This window comes from Clavelina lepadiformis, chromosome 3 (assembly GCF_947623445.1).
Source record: "Clavelina lepadiformis chromosome 3, kaClaLepa1.1, whole genome shotgun sequence".
Taxonomy (NCBI): domain Eukaryota; kingdom Metazoa; phylum Chordata; class Ascidiacea; order Aplousobranchia; family Clavelinidae; genus Clavelina; species Clavelina lepadiformis.
In genome coordinates, this window is record NC_135242.1 from 24322012 (window position 1) to 24336727 (window position 14716).

The following is a 14716-nucleotide window of genomic DNA, read 5'->3' on the forward strand; positions in this document are numbered from 1 at the left end:
CCAATCTGCTCCTACCAGTAAGAGAACTTTTCAGCTTCAACGCCTGAACGCGGGTTAAAAAAATCGATTTTGCTTTTAGGGCTTTTAGGACTATCACTGCCGATAGCGATACATGCCACGAGGCACGAGTACATGTATAGGCCTATATAGTATATATACAAGTGCACAATCACATCGTAGTAGGTTTGCATTTCTGCGCTAGATCCGTTGGCGTCTGCCCGTTCTATACCTGTGTCACAGCCTAACGTATTATGATTCTATTTGACCTAGCTAGCCTATAATCTACGGTTAGACAGATTAATTGCGTTTTTTTGGCACGTAGGTATAACAAGCCGAAGTGACTTATTTTAATGAACACGGTTGCACAATACAACGTAAGTCTTGCTTTCTGCTATTGAAATTGCTAACGTGGTCGTGAAGTAAATCGACACGGCTACCACACATCAGCAAACAATACAGCGCAAATAAATAGATTCGTCAATAAGCTACAGAAGCGAAGAGAAAAGACAGAAAAAAAGACGACAGCTCCACTGGACCTTCCTTGAAGACAAGAGGAAAAAAGCACCAAGAAAACAAGGAAAAAATGAAACCTAGCACGGCAAGAATTTTCTTTCCAAGGAGACATTCATCTTTCGCTGTACATTATTGTGGAGCAAGAAAAGAGTCCACATAAAGAAGTCAGTAACTTTAATATAACAAACCACATATTTTATGAACAAAGAGAAATGAAACAAACCATCCATATCTTTGCATCAAAACCGCAACACCTTGCGTATCACAATGATCAAGTGAAATTTGATAATTCGTTTCCATATCATCAAACGAAATTATTTGTCATTCCTTGAACCTACGTTTAAACAAGTGGTGGGTATAGGCCTAGAATTGGATTTGGCCACGAAGTCAACTTGATGTAAGTTGCACAAAAGATATGGACAATAAGTTATCAAATGGTGAAGCTTGATCGGAACTGGCTTGAGTTGGAGAATAGTGTTGACAGCGTTTTGTGCAGAATGGAAGCATTGGCTCCTATTTAGATACAGCTTATAAGCTAGCCGAGTCTGATATACAAGTCCACAACCACAGGATACCTTTTGTACTAGACCCCAACTACCCAAATAGTAACGTTACTATTTTGTAACATTTACGTTAGGTAAACAAATAATCATCAAAATTATCTTTGAATCTACTTTTTTTAGGTCTAATATACAAAGGTATCAGCTACTTAAATTGTGACGTTATTTGATTGTGCACTTGTTTACCAGACCCGTTTTTAAATGCACCAATTTTCGGGCGCAGAATTGCATTTTGCCCTATATTGTATGTTATGTATTACGTTGGCGTGGCACAAAATTTGGCATTACACTCAATGGCCTATTTATCCGGCGCACTAAATGCAAACTTTCCAGTAGGGTTTTGTTTAAAGATTGAGTATTAAAGAATTATTATGTCATAATTAATTTAATTAACTCCTTCCCATTAAGGCCTTCAAGTCAGAGTGCAAAAGTACAAGAGACCCTAAGTTATTAGCATTTAAACAAATAATTTTGATTGTGTGTTCATTTTAAATTGCCAAGCATGTTGACAAGCCTGCTGTGCGCATATGTTACACTTTCCATTATGGACTTACATATTTAAGTATTCACATTTTTTCAGATTTTAGTTGAAATACAGACGACATATTTCAGTATCTGGCAGTGTGCATTGTTTTCTCAACAAATACTGAAATAGGCGTATCACCAACAGTTATAGAGACAGAGATCTGAGTATTGAAAGATGCCGTATGTGTCAAGTGGCGGTAAGAAATTTGAATTTAATTGTAAAATTGATAGACCTGGGAAAATTACAAGCTTGGCTACGCTACATGTTCGTTGATAGCCCTTGCAGCCTACTGATAATGCTTAAATAGTTTATGAAAGTGCTGATTAAGAAAACCTTAACCATAGATACAAAGAATGCAGTCTGATTGCTTACAAGCTCATTTTAAATAACTGTATATATAGTATTAAAATGCCATTATTGAAACAAAATAACTTTTTCTGAAGTTCGCCTTAAAGCGTGTAATGTACAGTGTTTGCCAACAGGCTTTTATACTTGACATATTGACATATATGAACATGAAGACATATTTTCTACCTGCAGGTCAGCTTCAAGGCAGTCGTTCACCATGGAGGGCGTCAATTCTGTATGATACGTTTTGGAGTTTGATTGATTTCGTTGTTTTATTGTGAGTTGCTTCTTCTGTTTGTATTCCATTAGCTTTGATCAAAATAAAGTTTACGATATCAACAAGCGTTCATTATCCAGTTAATTTGCTTAGATTGTTATCAGTTGATTAGTGAAAGCTTAACATTTTGTTTGCAGCTTCCGCACGATGTTCCAACCAGATATGACAAAGCGTGGAAATGAAAGCCGGTCAAATTACTCTTCAAGACCTCAAGGGTAGGAGGTTTTTAAAAATTCATGGTTCTTTATTAACACATTCCACAGTGAATTACATCCCAACATTTTCTTTTTAATTTCTAGGGGTCCTGGATTTCCTGGGTCACGTAGAAACATGGGGGGCTTTCGTAGAAGTACAGGACCTGCCGCACCCCCCCTTGCTGGTGGTGGGTGAGGAAGATAAATGCCTGTTGTGGAACCCATAACAGGCCGTGGGGTTAGTCACCCCTAATAGCCCCGTTGTAGTGTCGATGATGTCACAATGTCATAATTAATGACGGTTCTTCAGCTAACCTTCGCTGGACTGAAGAACCGGATAAAACTACAACTGGACTTTGTTAAATATTCTATTGCTCCTTTCTATCTTCTAGCATCTGTTTTGTACATACCATTATTATTAACTTAGATGGTGGTGTCTGATTTCGAGCTTATGCTTGCGCACATCCTTGTGGTAATATGTTTCACCGGCTGTTTATTTCTATAAAAGTATGCCAAGCTGAAACTTTTAACTCCACCTTTTCTTTCCGTGTCTTATGCGTAAGAGAACCATTGATGCTGAAAGTTTTCAAGTGTTTATTGTGGATACTTGCTAAGTTCCCATTATTTGTTCTCTTTATTGTAGCATTTTTGTGCAATAAATTAAGATGTGATTAAATCTGTTGCAACATGGTGATAGACTTTCATATCCAGAGAATTTAACGACCTATCAAACCTAGAATACAGTGATTTCTATGAAAGTGGTTAACTTCAACTGTAAAAAGCAATAAAACTGCAGGTAAATACAGAGGTGGGCAGTAGGTTCTTTGAAAGTACCGTTGGTACCGGTACTTGATAAAAAATGTACAGACAGTTTCGGTATTCTGTACTATTTTTAAAAAGTAGTTCGGTACCAGGACTTTTTGTGTAAAAGATGCTGCTGCAATGTTTGCCGCTATTATGCCTCCGGTAAAAGTTACTCCAGGCCAAAACATATGTGACATTAATTGCTTGCAATTTTACTTGTCATTTCATCATCTTCATCAAAGATTAATTAACGTGTGTTTTTGAAAACAGACAAATTTTGAAATAATCAAATGAAAAGTATCGAGTACCAGAACCGGCTGAATTTTTTTTTTAAAGTAATTCGGTGCAGAGATTCGGCACTTTTTTTCAATAGTACCGATGGTATCGGTACTGAAAGAAGTACCGTGGTACAGTAATTCGATACTACAGTACCAAATTACTACCCACCTATGGGTAAAAACACAGACTGATTTGTTTCAGACATACCTTTGCCATTTGCCAGAATAATGTTCAAATAAATACGCTTAAATCAAATTGTGAATTGTGTCTCAGGGCTTCCTTCAGAAGCGGTTGCAAATTAACCATAAACGTTTTCATTCAAATGCATGTAAACTAGTCAACCTAATAAAATCATGTATTTAACTACAGTTGTATTGATTTTAGCAGGCCAGTGGTAAATGGATATAAATATTTAACAATTTATCAAAATGTGTTCAAGTTTATTTGGCACCCCCTTACAAATATATCACACGTTATAATCGCTTCACATGTCTTACTTAAAACAAATAAAATCTGCTAGGAAACCACGTAGCATGCCAAACAAATTTAATCTTGCATAAAGAGTAATCAATACAAATAAGTACGTAATCAATTGCACTGTTGCGGAAACACTGCTCCACCACATAGTGGCATATCACCAAATAATTGTAAGTTTTGGGAAACGAACAAGCATTTTTAGAAAAGCAAAGGTTGAACGATAAATATGTATGACACTAATACTCAAATCATCCTAAATTCACCCAATACAGGCACTCCGTGGTTTGTGAGTAGGTAACTAAGGGACCTTATTTTGATGTATTGAGTCATGACGTGGAGAGAAGTAAAGCATACAACCACCAGCTAATCCTGCATCATCTAGCCCAGGTATGACAAGACTCAATCCCTGATTTCCAAGGAATAATTGGCAAGTGATCAACACCAGGTGGTGTTGTCGTGTAACCTTAAACTGCAAAAGGTGGTGTGGTGGTCAAATGAGTTAGCATACATTGCCCCTTATTGCAGGGGCCTGGAACATGCGTCTCAAAAGTACATGGTCGCCTTTATATAAGCCAGGAAGTGCCGGTAGCTGATGCAGTGAGTGATTGTTATTTATAAATGTGTGTAGTTTATATTGTGAAGAATCTCTAACTTTTGTGTCTTATCAAGATGAAAAAACTGTATGAAGTCTCAAGGTAAGCCACAGGCTTTGTGTATGAAGACAACATTTTAAAATCAATTAACGGAGCAAGTACATAGAATATAGATAACTTTCCGTTGAACTGACGTTACAAAATTTTATAAAGTATTATCTTGGTTTGAAAATAAATTTGAGAAAATTCCATGGACAGTTGATTTTAAAAACTCCAACGACCGGTGTAAAACTTGTACGGGTTCAAAGGTCAGCTTTGGTGGGAGAGTGGAGCGACAAGTAGTTCCCGAACAATCCCCTAAAGCGATCAGTCGCTGATTCATTTTGCCTAAGACCTGAAAAAAAATTCCTATCTTAATTAAAATATCAACCAAAATACATAAGTTAATGAGAATAACATAAAATTGCACACAATTAGCACTGTATTTTACATCAACAGATAAAAAACACAACTCACAACTTTAATTTCTGACAACAACACGTTACCTGGGGATCAACCGTGCTTCTTATATTGTTCAGTTGATGGGGATCTGTTGTGTGGTTGTACAACTCGACGAACGTTTCACTGTCAGTGAACTCGCAGTACATCAGGTCCACTTTATTCAGAGTATCAAGAGTTCGTACACAGCTGTACGTGTTGTTGAATGCGTCTTCACATACACAGTCGGGAAAGCATTGCTACATGGAATAGGTATCAAACACTAAGTGGGGTAGATGGATGAATGACAGCAAATACCGACAATTTACCCACCGAAACCCCTGCACCAATCCCAGTGCACCCTGGGGGTGGATTATTGGATCCCTCTCCATCATATTCAACCAGGAAATCGGTTCTCCATTTTGGTTTCTTGTCGGACTGTCAACAAAGAACAAGCAGTGATAACATCGTTGCTATGGCGTTTCATGAGATTATTTCATAATGGTAACAGTGGCTCTTAGTTAAGCTCTAAGAAGTGGGTGACGTACAAAGGCAGGGGGAACCGGACCAAAAAAATAACCCATTAGGCAGAACAGGAAAGATAAGCGAAGGGTGAACTACTTTTACACGAAAATGGGACCCGATGAAATTAACTCACGTTAAAAAGGGGCAGTAGGGAGATTCCATCCATAGAAGCCGGGAATTTCCCCCCACCCCCATTAGCAATATCGGCAATAGTCGGAGCAATGTCAATATTCACTATGGGTTCAACTCTGGTCACGTTCTTTGAAACTCCCGGACCACGAACAATGAATGGAATTCGAAGATCGAATTCATAAAGTTGCCGCTTGTCGATTGGAAGAGAAAATTGTCCTGGAACGCAGAAATTAAGATAAAAATATACATAAAGATATCGAGCAAAAATACAATTAATACAAATATGGATGAAAACAGATATTTTCAACTTCTCACCTAAGTGGTAGCCATTATCCGAAGTATAAATAATATAAGTGTTGTTAAGCTGTCCTGTGTCATTCAACGCAGTGACGACTTTCGCAACGAGATCATCAACCGACAAAAGTGTCTGCCATCGCTTGCGGAAAGCGTTGTCTAAATAATTGATTGAATCCTCAACCATCGGGTTCTTTGCCTGTCTAAGAAGCCAGTGCTTGTTCTAAACCACAACAAGTCGTCGTGAATGGCACGCGGGCAGAAATCAACCACCAGCCAAAATTAAAATACTGAAAACTGTCACCAATTCTGTTTTAAGCAAACGCATCAAACCTTGCCGTCTTTGTTGAAGCTTCCATCTCTTGGAGCGGACAGATTTAGAAACTTTCCCTCATATTGAGGGGCGGCATTCCACGGGCTGTGAGGAGCGGGAGTTGAAATCATCATCAAGAAAGGTTGATCAACGTGATTTTCACGATGCTTGTGAATGTTCTTGACACTTCTGTTTGTCTGAGTAATAAATCTAACCCTATCTATCCAATAAAAGCTGACGCTTTAATTGATGTTTCAACAATGCTCACCAAAAGATCGGTGAGATAGTCAGAGTGATAAGCATCTCCGTGTGTAACAACAGTTCCGTTGTTTGAAACGGTGAAGTTGTAATACCTAGAATTTCCAACCTTGAAAATAATTTTTATAACTCAGCTTCGAAACAATCGATCACAGATAAAGTTAACAAATAAAAGGGTTCCCACACATCTAAAAGGAAAATTGTTCACGTCTAAAGATTTTTATGCTGTATCAATTGCCGCTACTCACCAAACCAAACCAGTCATTCCAGCCTGGAGGTACATGACCGGGCCCGCCAGCCGCTTTTTTTCCGTACTAAAACAACAAAAGTTGAAAATTTAAAACGAACATGAGCGTAAATAAACCAAACTAACCAAATACCAAACAACCAATAACAACTTATAAAGTTTCATCAACCTGATAAAAATAATTTTGCCAATAGCAAGGTACCAAGTTAAAAAGGTGCAGAGTTATGTGATACCTGGTTAAGATATTTTCCTGCGAAGTAAGTTCTATACTTTGCATTGTGAGCAAACACTGCAAAAGTTTCCTTCTCAGTGGAATTCTGCCACGACAAACTGGCACAGTTTCCCGAGATTGAATTGTTGACCGTGTTGTGGTTGTGAGAATACCGCCCTGAATAAGATTCAGTGCATCGGTCAATAAAATCTCACAATCTGTTAGAAAAGTAAGTCATAAAGCAGAAGTATATCAATCAACTATCTACAATCAAGAAATGTTAATGGGAAGTAAAGCGAATGATTTATCTGCAAGTTTGACTACATGCTAATTGTCATCTCCTTAAAGCCCATGCAATAAAAAACTGACATTAAGTCAGTAGAGTAATTCTTAAATCGTTCCTTTAATTATTGAGCTACCTGTCAAAATACTTGATCTACTCGGGCAACAGAGTGGGGTCGGGGTAAACATATTTGTAAACGTTGTCCCTTCATTTTGAAGAAGTTCTTTCACCTTGACCATTGGTGTCTGAATAATGAAAATGTTTAATTAATTTCATCAAAATTCAGATTCAGGTTGACAAACTTCTATTTTCACAAAGAGAATGAGGCGAGTGTTCTTTATAAAACTAAAAACTACTTGCAAGTTACACGATGTTGGGCCGAAACATACGGTGAAAAAATGTTTTTGTAGCCTCTTCCAGGACCTGGGATGATCTCCCGTAAGACGTGCGTGATGCGGAAAACTTACTCTTTTCAAAAATCACCAATGACGCATTTTTTTTCTACTGTGCTTTTGTGTGCATTTTCAATGTAGATTTTACTGCAACGTTTTCCTGTTTATATCCTTTTACATTTCGTACTTATTGTTTAATTACCTATGGACTGTTAAGTACCTTTGAGTGGTTTTCACCAGGTATAGGGCGTCATGCAAATGTTTATTATTATTAAACAAGTTCTTACCATTCCTCCAAGTATCTTATCCTGGTCATCAGTGAGAATCAAGACAATATTGGGAGCGTGGGATGGTAAGTTTTCCTCGCTTGACACAGCGTGGAGTATCACGAAGAGAAAACATAGACATAACATGACGCTCCTATGTATTTGACAACACCTCATTTTCGAAATTAAATCCCTGGAAATTTTTAGACGCAATGAAATCAAAATGACGGTGACCAATTGTAAAGTAAACTACAATATAGCACAAGAAATAGAAGAATAGGCTAACAGGGAAAGATACAAAGATAATGCACGCAAATCCAACAAATGTAATTGAAATCAAAAATATGTCTTAATCAGCATAAAAACTTAAAGGTATTGTTGCAGCCAAAGCTATTTCTTATATGAATTCAAGCGGCTATAAAGAAAGACGTACAGTTACAGCCACCATATTATGAAAGCTGTTGAAAGCAAACAAACAAATCAGAGTGTATCAATGATTTACCTTTATCAGTACTATTAAACAGCATGCAAATAGGACATGCCCGCGTAGATAACGTGCATTATGTATTTAAAAACTCTCTTAGCGCATAAAACACTTGTATTTGATTGTCATTGAAAACAAATACACTTTCGTTCTTAACTACATGCACTTGCAAACAAACTAACACAACTGACTTAACATTCAGCTGATGTGAAGTTAAGTTGATCCAATGCAGCAGCTTCATTATGCAAGGTCAGACGATAATCATAAAACATATAAAACACGACATATTGCACAGGGTGGAGTGACTGATACCTCAACCAGAACCAACAGAAAGTATCACGAGATGGCGACATGCAACTGACTAAAGTTCTCACAACGACGTTAAGTAAACCTGAGAGCATAAACCAATCAACATACATTGTACTAGTTCACTGCATTAAGTAATCCCAATGAGTTGATAACAATCTTTCATTTTTTTAATACTCCAAAAACACAGTCACCAGCTTGAGAATGGAAAAGAATCCACTTAGTTAATCAAATTAGACCATAATAGCTGGTTTTTAACTTTCCAGATGTAATTTGAGCATTTTACTCAATTAGCGGAGCATATTATACAGGTCATTTAATCTCACTAACATGCAACAGATTTCAATTCAATTGTATTATGACGTTATGTAAATAAATGATGAAAACGGTTATAAAAATTATTGCAATGACAGTATCTAGTTTTTAAAGAAAATTCACGCAAAAATGGTAACTGTCCAGTGCTTAATGTTGGCAATTTTTTTTTGGGTTCAAATGTCGGGATATTCCACAGAATTGGCGTCTAGTGCAACTTGTCGGACTTTTCTCTCAACTTTGAAGAAGGTGAGCGTGCCACCGAACCCGAAAACAACAAGAATTAGGAGCTGCCACTTCAAGGAAATGTAGGAACTGTAGAAGAAACCGACTGCCGCTGCAAAAGATTGCTCAAATTTGAACAACGCAAATGCCGGGGCACTCTTCTTTGGGTAAGTGCTGCCGATTATGGAGTAACATTGAGTGTTGAAGCAAGCGTCTGCAAATCCAAGCAAAAAGCCACAGGCAATTGCTAGATCTTTGTTAGGGTCGATATAGGCTGTATCCAATGTCGCCTTCATTATTGGGGCTTCGTCTGGAATGTTCAAGAAAATGAGGAAAAACGTCACCAAATGCACGAATCCTCCTAGAAGAACCACCGGGTCACGGCCGTAACGTATTGTCTTCTTCCCAAATATTCCGAATATCGCACCACCTGATATTTCTCCAACACCTATCATAATCCCAGTCAAACCAACGAGTTTGTCCGAGTCAGACCCAAACTGTTTAGTTGCTCCAACGCAAGTCGAGTAGACTCCGCTGAAAAAGGTCAACTCCAAGCCTGTGTAGAAAAACGTGATGCTAAGTAGAAGCATTTCAGGTTGCACAAATAGGCGTATAGATGTAAGAAATGCTTGCAAGGCTTCATTTAGCTTCGAATCATGTCCCTTGTCATCCAGAGACGCAGAATCTTGCGTTACATCGCTTCCGTCCACACTTCTGTCATCGTTAGACCCGGAGGAAACAAGCTGCTCTCGGTCCTCTTCTATTCTGGGACTTTTATGTTGTGATCTCAGAACGAGTACCAAGAAAGTGCCGCAGCCACAAACCGCAGTCAGGCCAATAAAGAGAGGTACTCGCTGGTGCTCTGTAATATTGGTCACACCCTGCCACGAGAAAAAAACATAAATATTTCCGATCAACAAACTGCACTGTAACATTGCCCAGAAAATTCCACTATTCCTGCCCATGGTCTCATCATCGGAGTTAAGAGTTAAAAAGTTTCCTTGACCAGTCCAAAGAATGGCTGCTCCGAATCCAACCAAAACTGATCCAATGTACAGCGTTGGCGTAAGTGGTTTGATGAAGGTTGCCAGGTAAAGTGTGTATGTGATCCCACCCAGAAACATTGAATATTTTGGACCGATTAAACTCACAACGGATGGAGCTATCCAGTTGGCAAAAGCAAAAACGATGTAGATGATGGCCAGGCTAATATAACCACTGCCGTGGTAAGTTACTTCCCCGTCAGCAGTCTTTGTGTCATTGATGTAGCTGTTCAAAACTGTCTGCTCAACCATACCACAGGTTTGAAAACCGGTAAACATCAAGAGAAATGCCATACCCATGGCTAAAACGTTAAACATTTTCTTTGAAGAACTTAAATCATTATCCCTGTCATCCATAGTGATAGTGCTCGCAATTCAATTATCAGCTTAGAACAAAACCAATATCTGCAATATAGAAAAGATAAATTGAAACTTAAACCACTATAATTCTATATACACTGGTTTTTCAATTTGTTTACAAAAAAACTATTTTCAGCTTGACGTAAATCTATGGCAGTAAACGAGTTCCTCTAGTCTAAACAATCATTGTTTGCAGACCGTTGTAAGCAATTTTTTCCACATATGTTACCGGAACTCAAATGCTGGGCACTGAGAGTTAAAATGATTTGAAAATTTCGATGAGAATACCTTCAAATACATTTCAGTTTAGAATCTTTCTCAGTTATATATGATAGGCTGTATACATGTCACTTAAATTATCTTCTCAATGATTATTATTTAAATGCCGTATTGTTGAATAAACATCAGACATGCAGCAATTATCAAATTATTAATACGATATTTATAACATTCTTTTTCACCTAATTCATGCTTTGGACAGCAAGCCAGTGAGATATATAACATACAAAGTGAAAAGACAAGCTTTTACATGGCATTACATCAGTACTTATAGCCCCAACTAGAAAGTGAGGCAGTTTTTTATGAGAAATCATTTGTGCAGTTTTGATGTGGTGTGGTGGGGTGCACTAAAACCCAAGTTCTCTGCTTTTTTATGAAAACTTGGCGTTGAAATAATCAGCTTTGCCTTGTTTGTTCATGAAAAATTGGCATGAATGTGTAAAAATTTGGTGTGCATGTTGATGAGCGTAGTGCGTGCATTAGTTATAAGCTACTTTCCAGTATGCCATAAACAGCAAATGTGTCAATCCTTCAATAAAAAATGGATAATATATCTAACGCAAATAAAGCAATTAATGATTGAGAAATTTGTAAGCCATCAACTGAAAACATACAAACATGCATAGGAAAGAATTTTCTGAGGCAAATTAGTTTGCAAACAAGCAACCCATTGAAATGTGCTGAACATTCTGTTTATTATTTCAATGGTTGAATAAGTTCTTGGCAGCCACTATTTCAACAGAAAAACCTAAATCTAAATCTAAATCTAAATCTACTTCTAATGCAAGTCTTACTCAAATAAACGTTAAATAGCTTAAATCAACTTTTTACATTGCCTTTCTCCTAACCTAACTTAACCGCCTATCTTCAACAGCTGGCTGCATAACCGACATTCTGTGAAATAGTCATTTCGTGGTAATTTCTGTCCACGACCTGACGATAAATGTTGATGTCATACCGGTACTTTACTAACATCTGCAACAAATTTTTATTATGATTGTTAGGCGTAAATAGTAATTTTGCGTACAGTTGACAACCTTACATGGCAATATGTAACTATGATGGCAACAAAGGCTAATGCACTCTTACTATAACAGTTCAAAAAATGTTGGAAAAATTCCCAATCTATGCAAAACGTATTTACAAACTGCATTCACATGTAACAAGGTAAAAACATTTTATCGAGTACAAGTTAACGTTGATGGGAAATATACGGGAGCTAACTGACCCAAGTAGATTAAGAGTGAAATATGTTTATACCTGTCAATCAACGTACATTCATTGGATAACGTTCACTCTTCACATCAACAACAAAATGCCTGATTTCGTCACGTTTTATGCTTTGCGTGAATAACTAACCAGCGTTGCTATTCACAATAATTAACAACAAAACGAAACGCAACTCAACTACTGCGCGTCTGTTGCATCAAAAAATATTTACATCGCTGGTACGAGCAAACTGATTAAGCGGGCTGTCTCGTGACTTCATTGTTTGCTGATGGCTTGTTTATAATGGCCGGTTTAAAGTACACTGGCCTACATTCCTGTATTGTAAAGGTTCTCTGTTAAAGTGGAAGCTACGCTCTCTCTACGGCAGATGCGGACAGTGTCGTTATTTTTGATAAGTAATGTCATAAACTCATCTACAGTTCCACACATTGTGGTAAACGCTTGACACGTCCAGTAACTTAAAAGTTCATTTGAGGTTACCCTTCTACTTTTTAACATGACTTGCCCAAAGGTGCAAGTTAAGCGAAATATGGGACCGGACCAACAAGGGAATTGCTTGTGTTGTACGTTTTTCGCCATAACTGTAGAAACAAACTATTTCCTTATTGACCCGGGCCGATATTGCGCTCAGCTTGGTGTTAATGCTGTAGGAAAATAAAAAAATTATATTTGCAAATAGCAAGCCTGGGTAACCATCGGGCCATATTTTGAAGACCCATGTTAACCCCTTTAAAGGAAAAAAGCCCAACTCTAGAACAAAATATAAAAAACTGGAACCCACTATGGAAAGATATTTTTTTGATCAGAGACAAAGTTTTGCAACGACCGCGCTTTTCTTCTACAAACTCCAGGTAATAATTAACCGGCCTAAACACAGACCAATTCGCTTATTCAGCAACATATATCGGCCCCTTGCAGATTGCATTCTTTTGCAGTTTTGTGTAAAGATTTTCTGTTGCTATTCTTGCCACAGAGCAAACTATCCAAATAAACAAACATGAAAAAACAATATTTTTGTGTATTTATAACATAATAGGCCTATAATATAGTAATAATATTGCAAACGTTATACACAATTTATATGCCTCATATACAATTTACCTATACGTTGTACTATCTATATAATCTATATAGGAATCTATAAAACGACAACAAAACAAAGAATTTATGAACTTAATCAAAGGTCGACAAGGAATGTCCAATGTTAAAGATAATAGCGAGTGAGCACATGTATAATACGACTTACAATAATACTACACACTTCATGATGGCTTTACCCTTGTAACAGTACTTTAAATCTGTGTTATAAGCCTGGAGAAACGATTCTACAAAAACATGCTTGCAACGTCTTTAAGAAATGAACGCTGTAACATATAGTGCCAAACAAACACAATACGGTGCAAACAACGATTCAGCAGACACTCAATCAAGCAACGCTATAAATACAAAAGCAACAGTCAAATGAACTACATTCGAGTACGTATGAATGTGTAACAAAATGTGATTGCTCAACAACACAACTGCAAAGGTTGCTGTCACAGTGGCTTCGTATGTAATGTGCATTAGGTACATTCTTTGCAATACGTTTAGGTGTTTAATAAATGGAAACGTTGGATAATTTACTACGACAGCGACAGAAGTTTGTAGATAAGACGTCATCCGTTAAGTAAAATCCTATCGCGACACACTGGGTAAATTAACATGGTGGTAGTTGGTTACATAACAAGTTTCTAAAAATGCCAACACAGTTATATCGACTGTGCCAGTTTCGAAAAACTCTAAATCCATTTCACGTCATATGAGCTTCCAGTGCTTATGTTTAAAAAGTAACGGCATTAGCCCCGCCTAGATTTAAGTTGATTGGAATTAATAACTGAGGTCGCTTTGCTGTCAATCGTCCTGAGAAAAAAGAAGAGAGACGGACCCGAGGGTCGTGTGATTGTGACATCTTCGTTTGCGACAGTGACATCATTCTTCGCCGAGTTTGCGTCTCTTTTTGTGATGTCATTTGAAGCATCACCGGCCACTTGGGGGACGGCTTTCAACTTGACTTCTGTCATGTTTGTAGCGCCACTTGATGGCGGCAGTGTAGGCGGATTGATTTGATTTTGATTGCCGAAATGATTGACGTTGTCACGAACTTAATAAAATGAAATTGGTTTTTAGCATTTAATTTCAAGAAAGAAATTACTGAAAGAAATTAAGGGAAACACAGAAACAACTTGTCGCTCACCTTGAGAGATATGCCAAACGCACGGTAGATGTTCCAAATGAAGGCTGGTTGAAGCGATGCTATTAAAAGTTGGCCAAACTAATTGTTGCCTACTTCAAGGCTTTATCAAATATAATACATTATTCAACTGATAACACGAAAAAGGGGTTACCAAAATGGTATTACGTTAGTGTATACCACAATTATCTTATTATTTTGCAATCTGACTCTTAAGAATAATTAGAAGGTTGCGAATTCTGTCTAGAAATCTTCTAAACTCCAGTTGAATAGATTAT

General features: G+C 37.5%; 3 protein-coding genes across 3 annotated transcripts; 1 reads left to right on the plus strand and 2 right to left on the minus strand.

Moving 5' to 3' along the window:
- The first annotated feature begins 826 nt into the window (after positions 1 to 826).
- Positions 827 to 3109, plus strand: LOC143448789 (selenoprotein K-like). The gene is made up of 5 exons (XM_076948660.1): positions 827 to 910; positions 1654 to 1795; positions 2140 to 2224; positions 2362 to 2439; positions 2524 to 3109. The coding sequence occupies exons 2-5, from the start codon at positions 1774 to 1776 to the stop codon at positions 2621 to 2623; spliced, it is 285 nt and encodes a 94-aa protein (XP_076804775.1). The 5' UTR covers positions 827 to 910; positions 1654 to 1773; the 3' UTR covers positions 2624 to 3109.
- Positions 3110 to 4030: 921 nt separating this feature from the next.
- Positions 4031 to 8146, minus strand: LOC143448787 (N-acetylglucosamine-6-sulfatase-like). Its single transcript, XM_076948658.1, has 11 exons — positions 7991 to 8146; positions 7448 to 7556; positions 7051 to 7205; positions 6819 to 6884; positions 6581 to 6679; positions 6333 to 6509; positions 6021 to 6222; positions 5707 to 5921; positions 5382 to 5486; positions 5117 to 5308; positions 4031 to 4965 (listed from the first exon to the last, which is right to left on the minus strand). Exons 1-11 carry the CDS (start codon positions 8144 to 8146, stop codon positions 4777 to 4779), a joined length of 1665 nt encoding a protein of 554 aa, XP_076804773.1. The 3' UTR covers positions 4031 to 4776.
- Positions 8147 to 8162: 16 nt separating this feature from the next.
- On the minus strand, positions 8163 to 10740 carry LOC143448788 (UNC93-like protein MFSD11). Its single transcript, XM_076948659.1, has one exon. It carries the CDS (start codon positions 10694 to 10696, stop codon positions 9248 to 9250), a length of 1449 nt encoding a protein of 482 aa, XP_076804774.1. The 5' UTR covers positions 10697 to 10740; the 3' UTR covers positions 8163 to 9247.
- Positions 10741 to 14716: the final 3976 nt, after the last annotated feature.

What these genes read in the sequence shown, in the direction of transcription:
- LOC143448787 (XM_076948658.1), bottom strand. Translation starts at nt 8,146, where the DNA reads ATGAGGTGTTGTCAAATACATAGGAGCGTCATGTTATGTCTATGTTTT. An exon ending in TAGATCAAGTATTTTGACAG is followed by an intron (nt 7,206 to 7,447) that starts GTAGCTCAATAA and finishes AATCTTATTCAG; the next exon opens with GGCGGTATTCTCACAACCAC. An exon ending in GAAGCACGGTTGATCCCCAG is followed by an intron (nt 4,966 to 5,116) that starts GTAACGTGTTGT and finishes ATTTTTTTTCAG; the next exon opens with GTCTTAGGCAAAATGAATCA.
- LOC143448788 (XM_076948659.1), bottom strand. Translation starts at nt 10,696, where the DNA reads ATGGATGACAGGGATAATGATTTAAGTTCTTCAAAGAAAATGTTTAAC.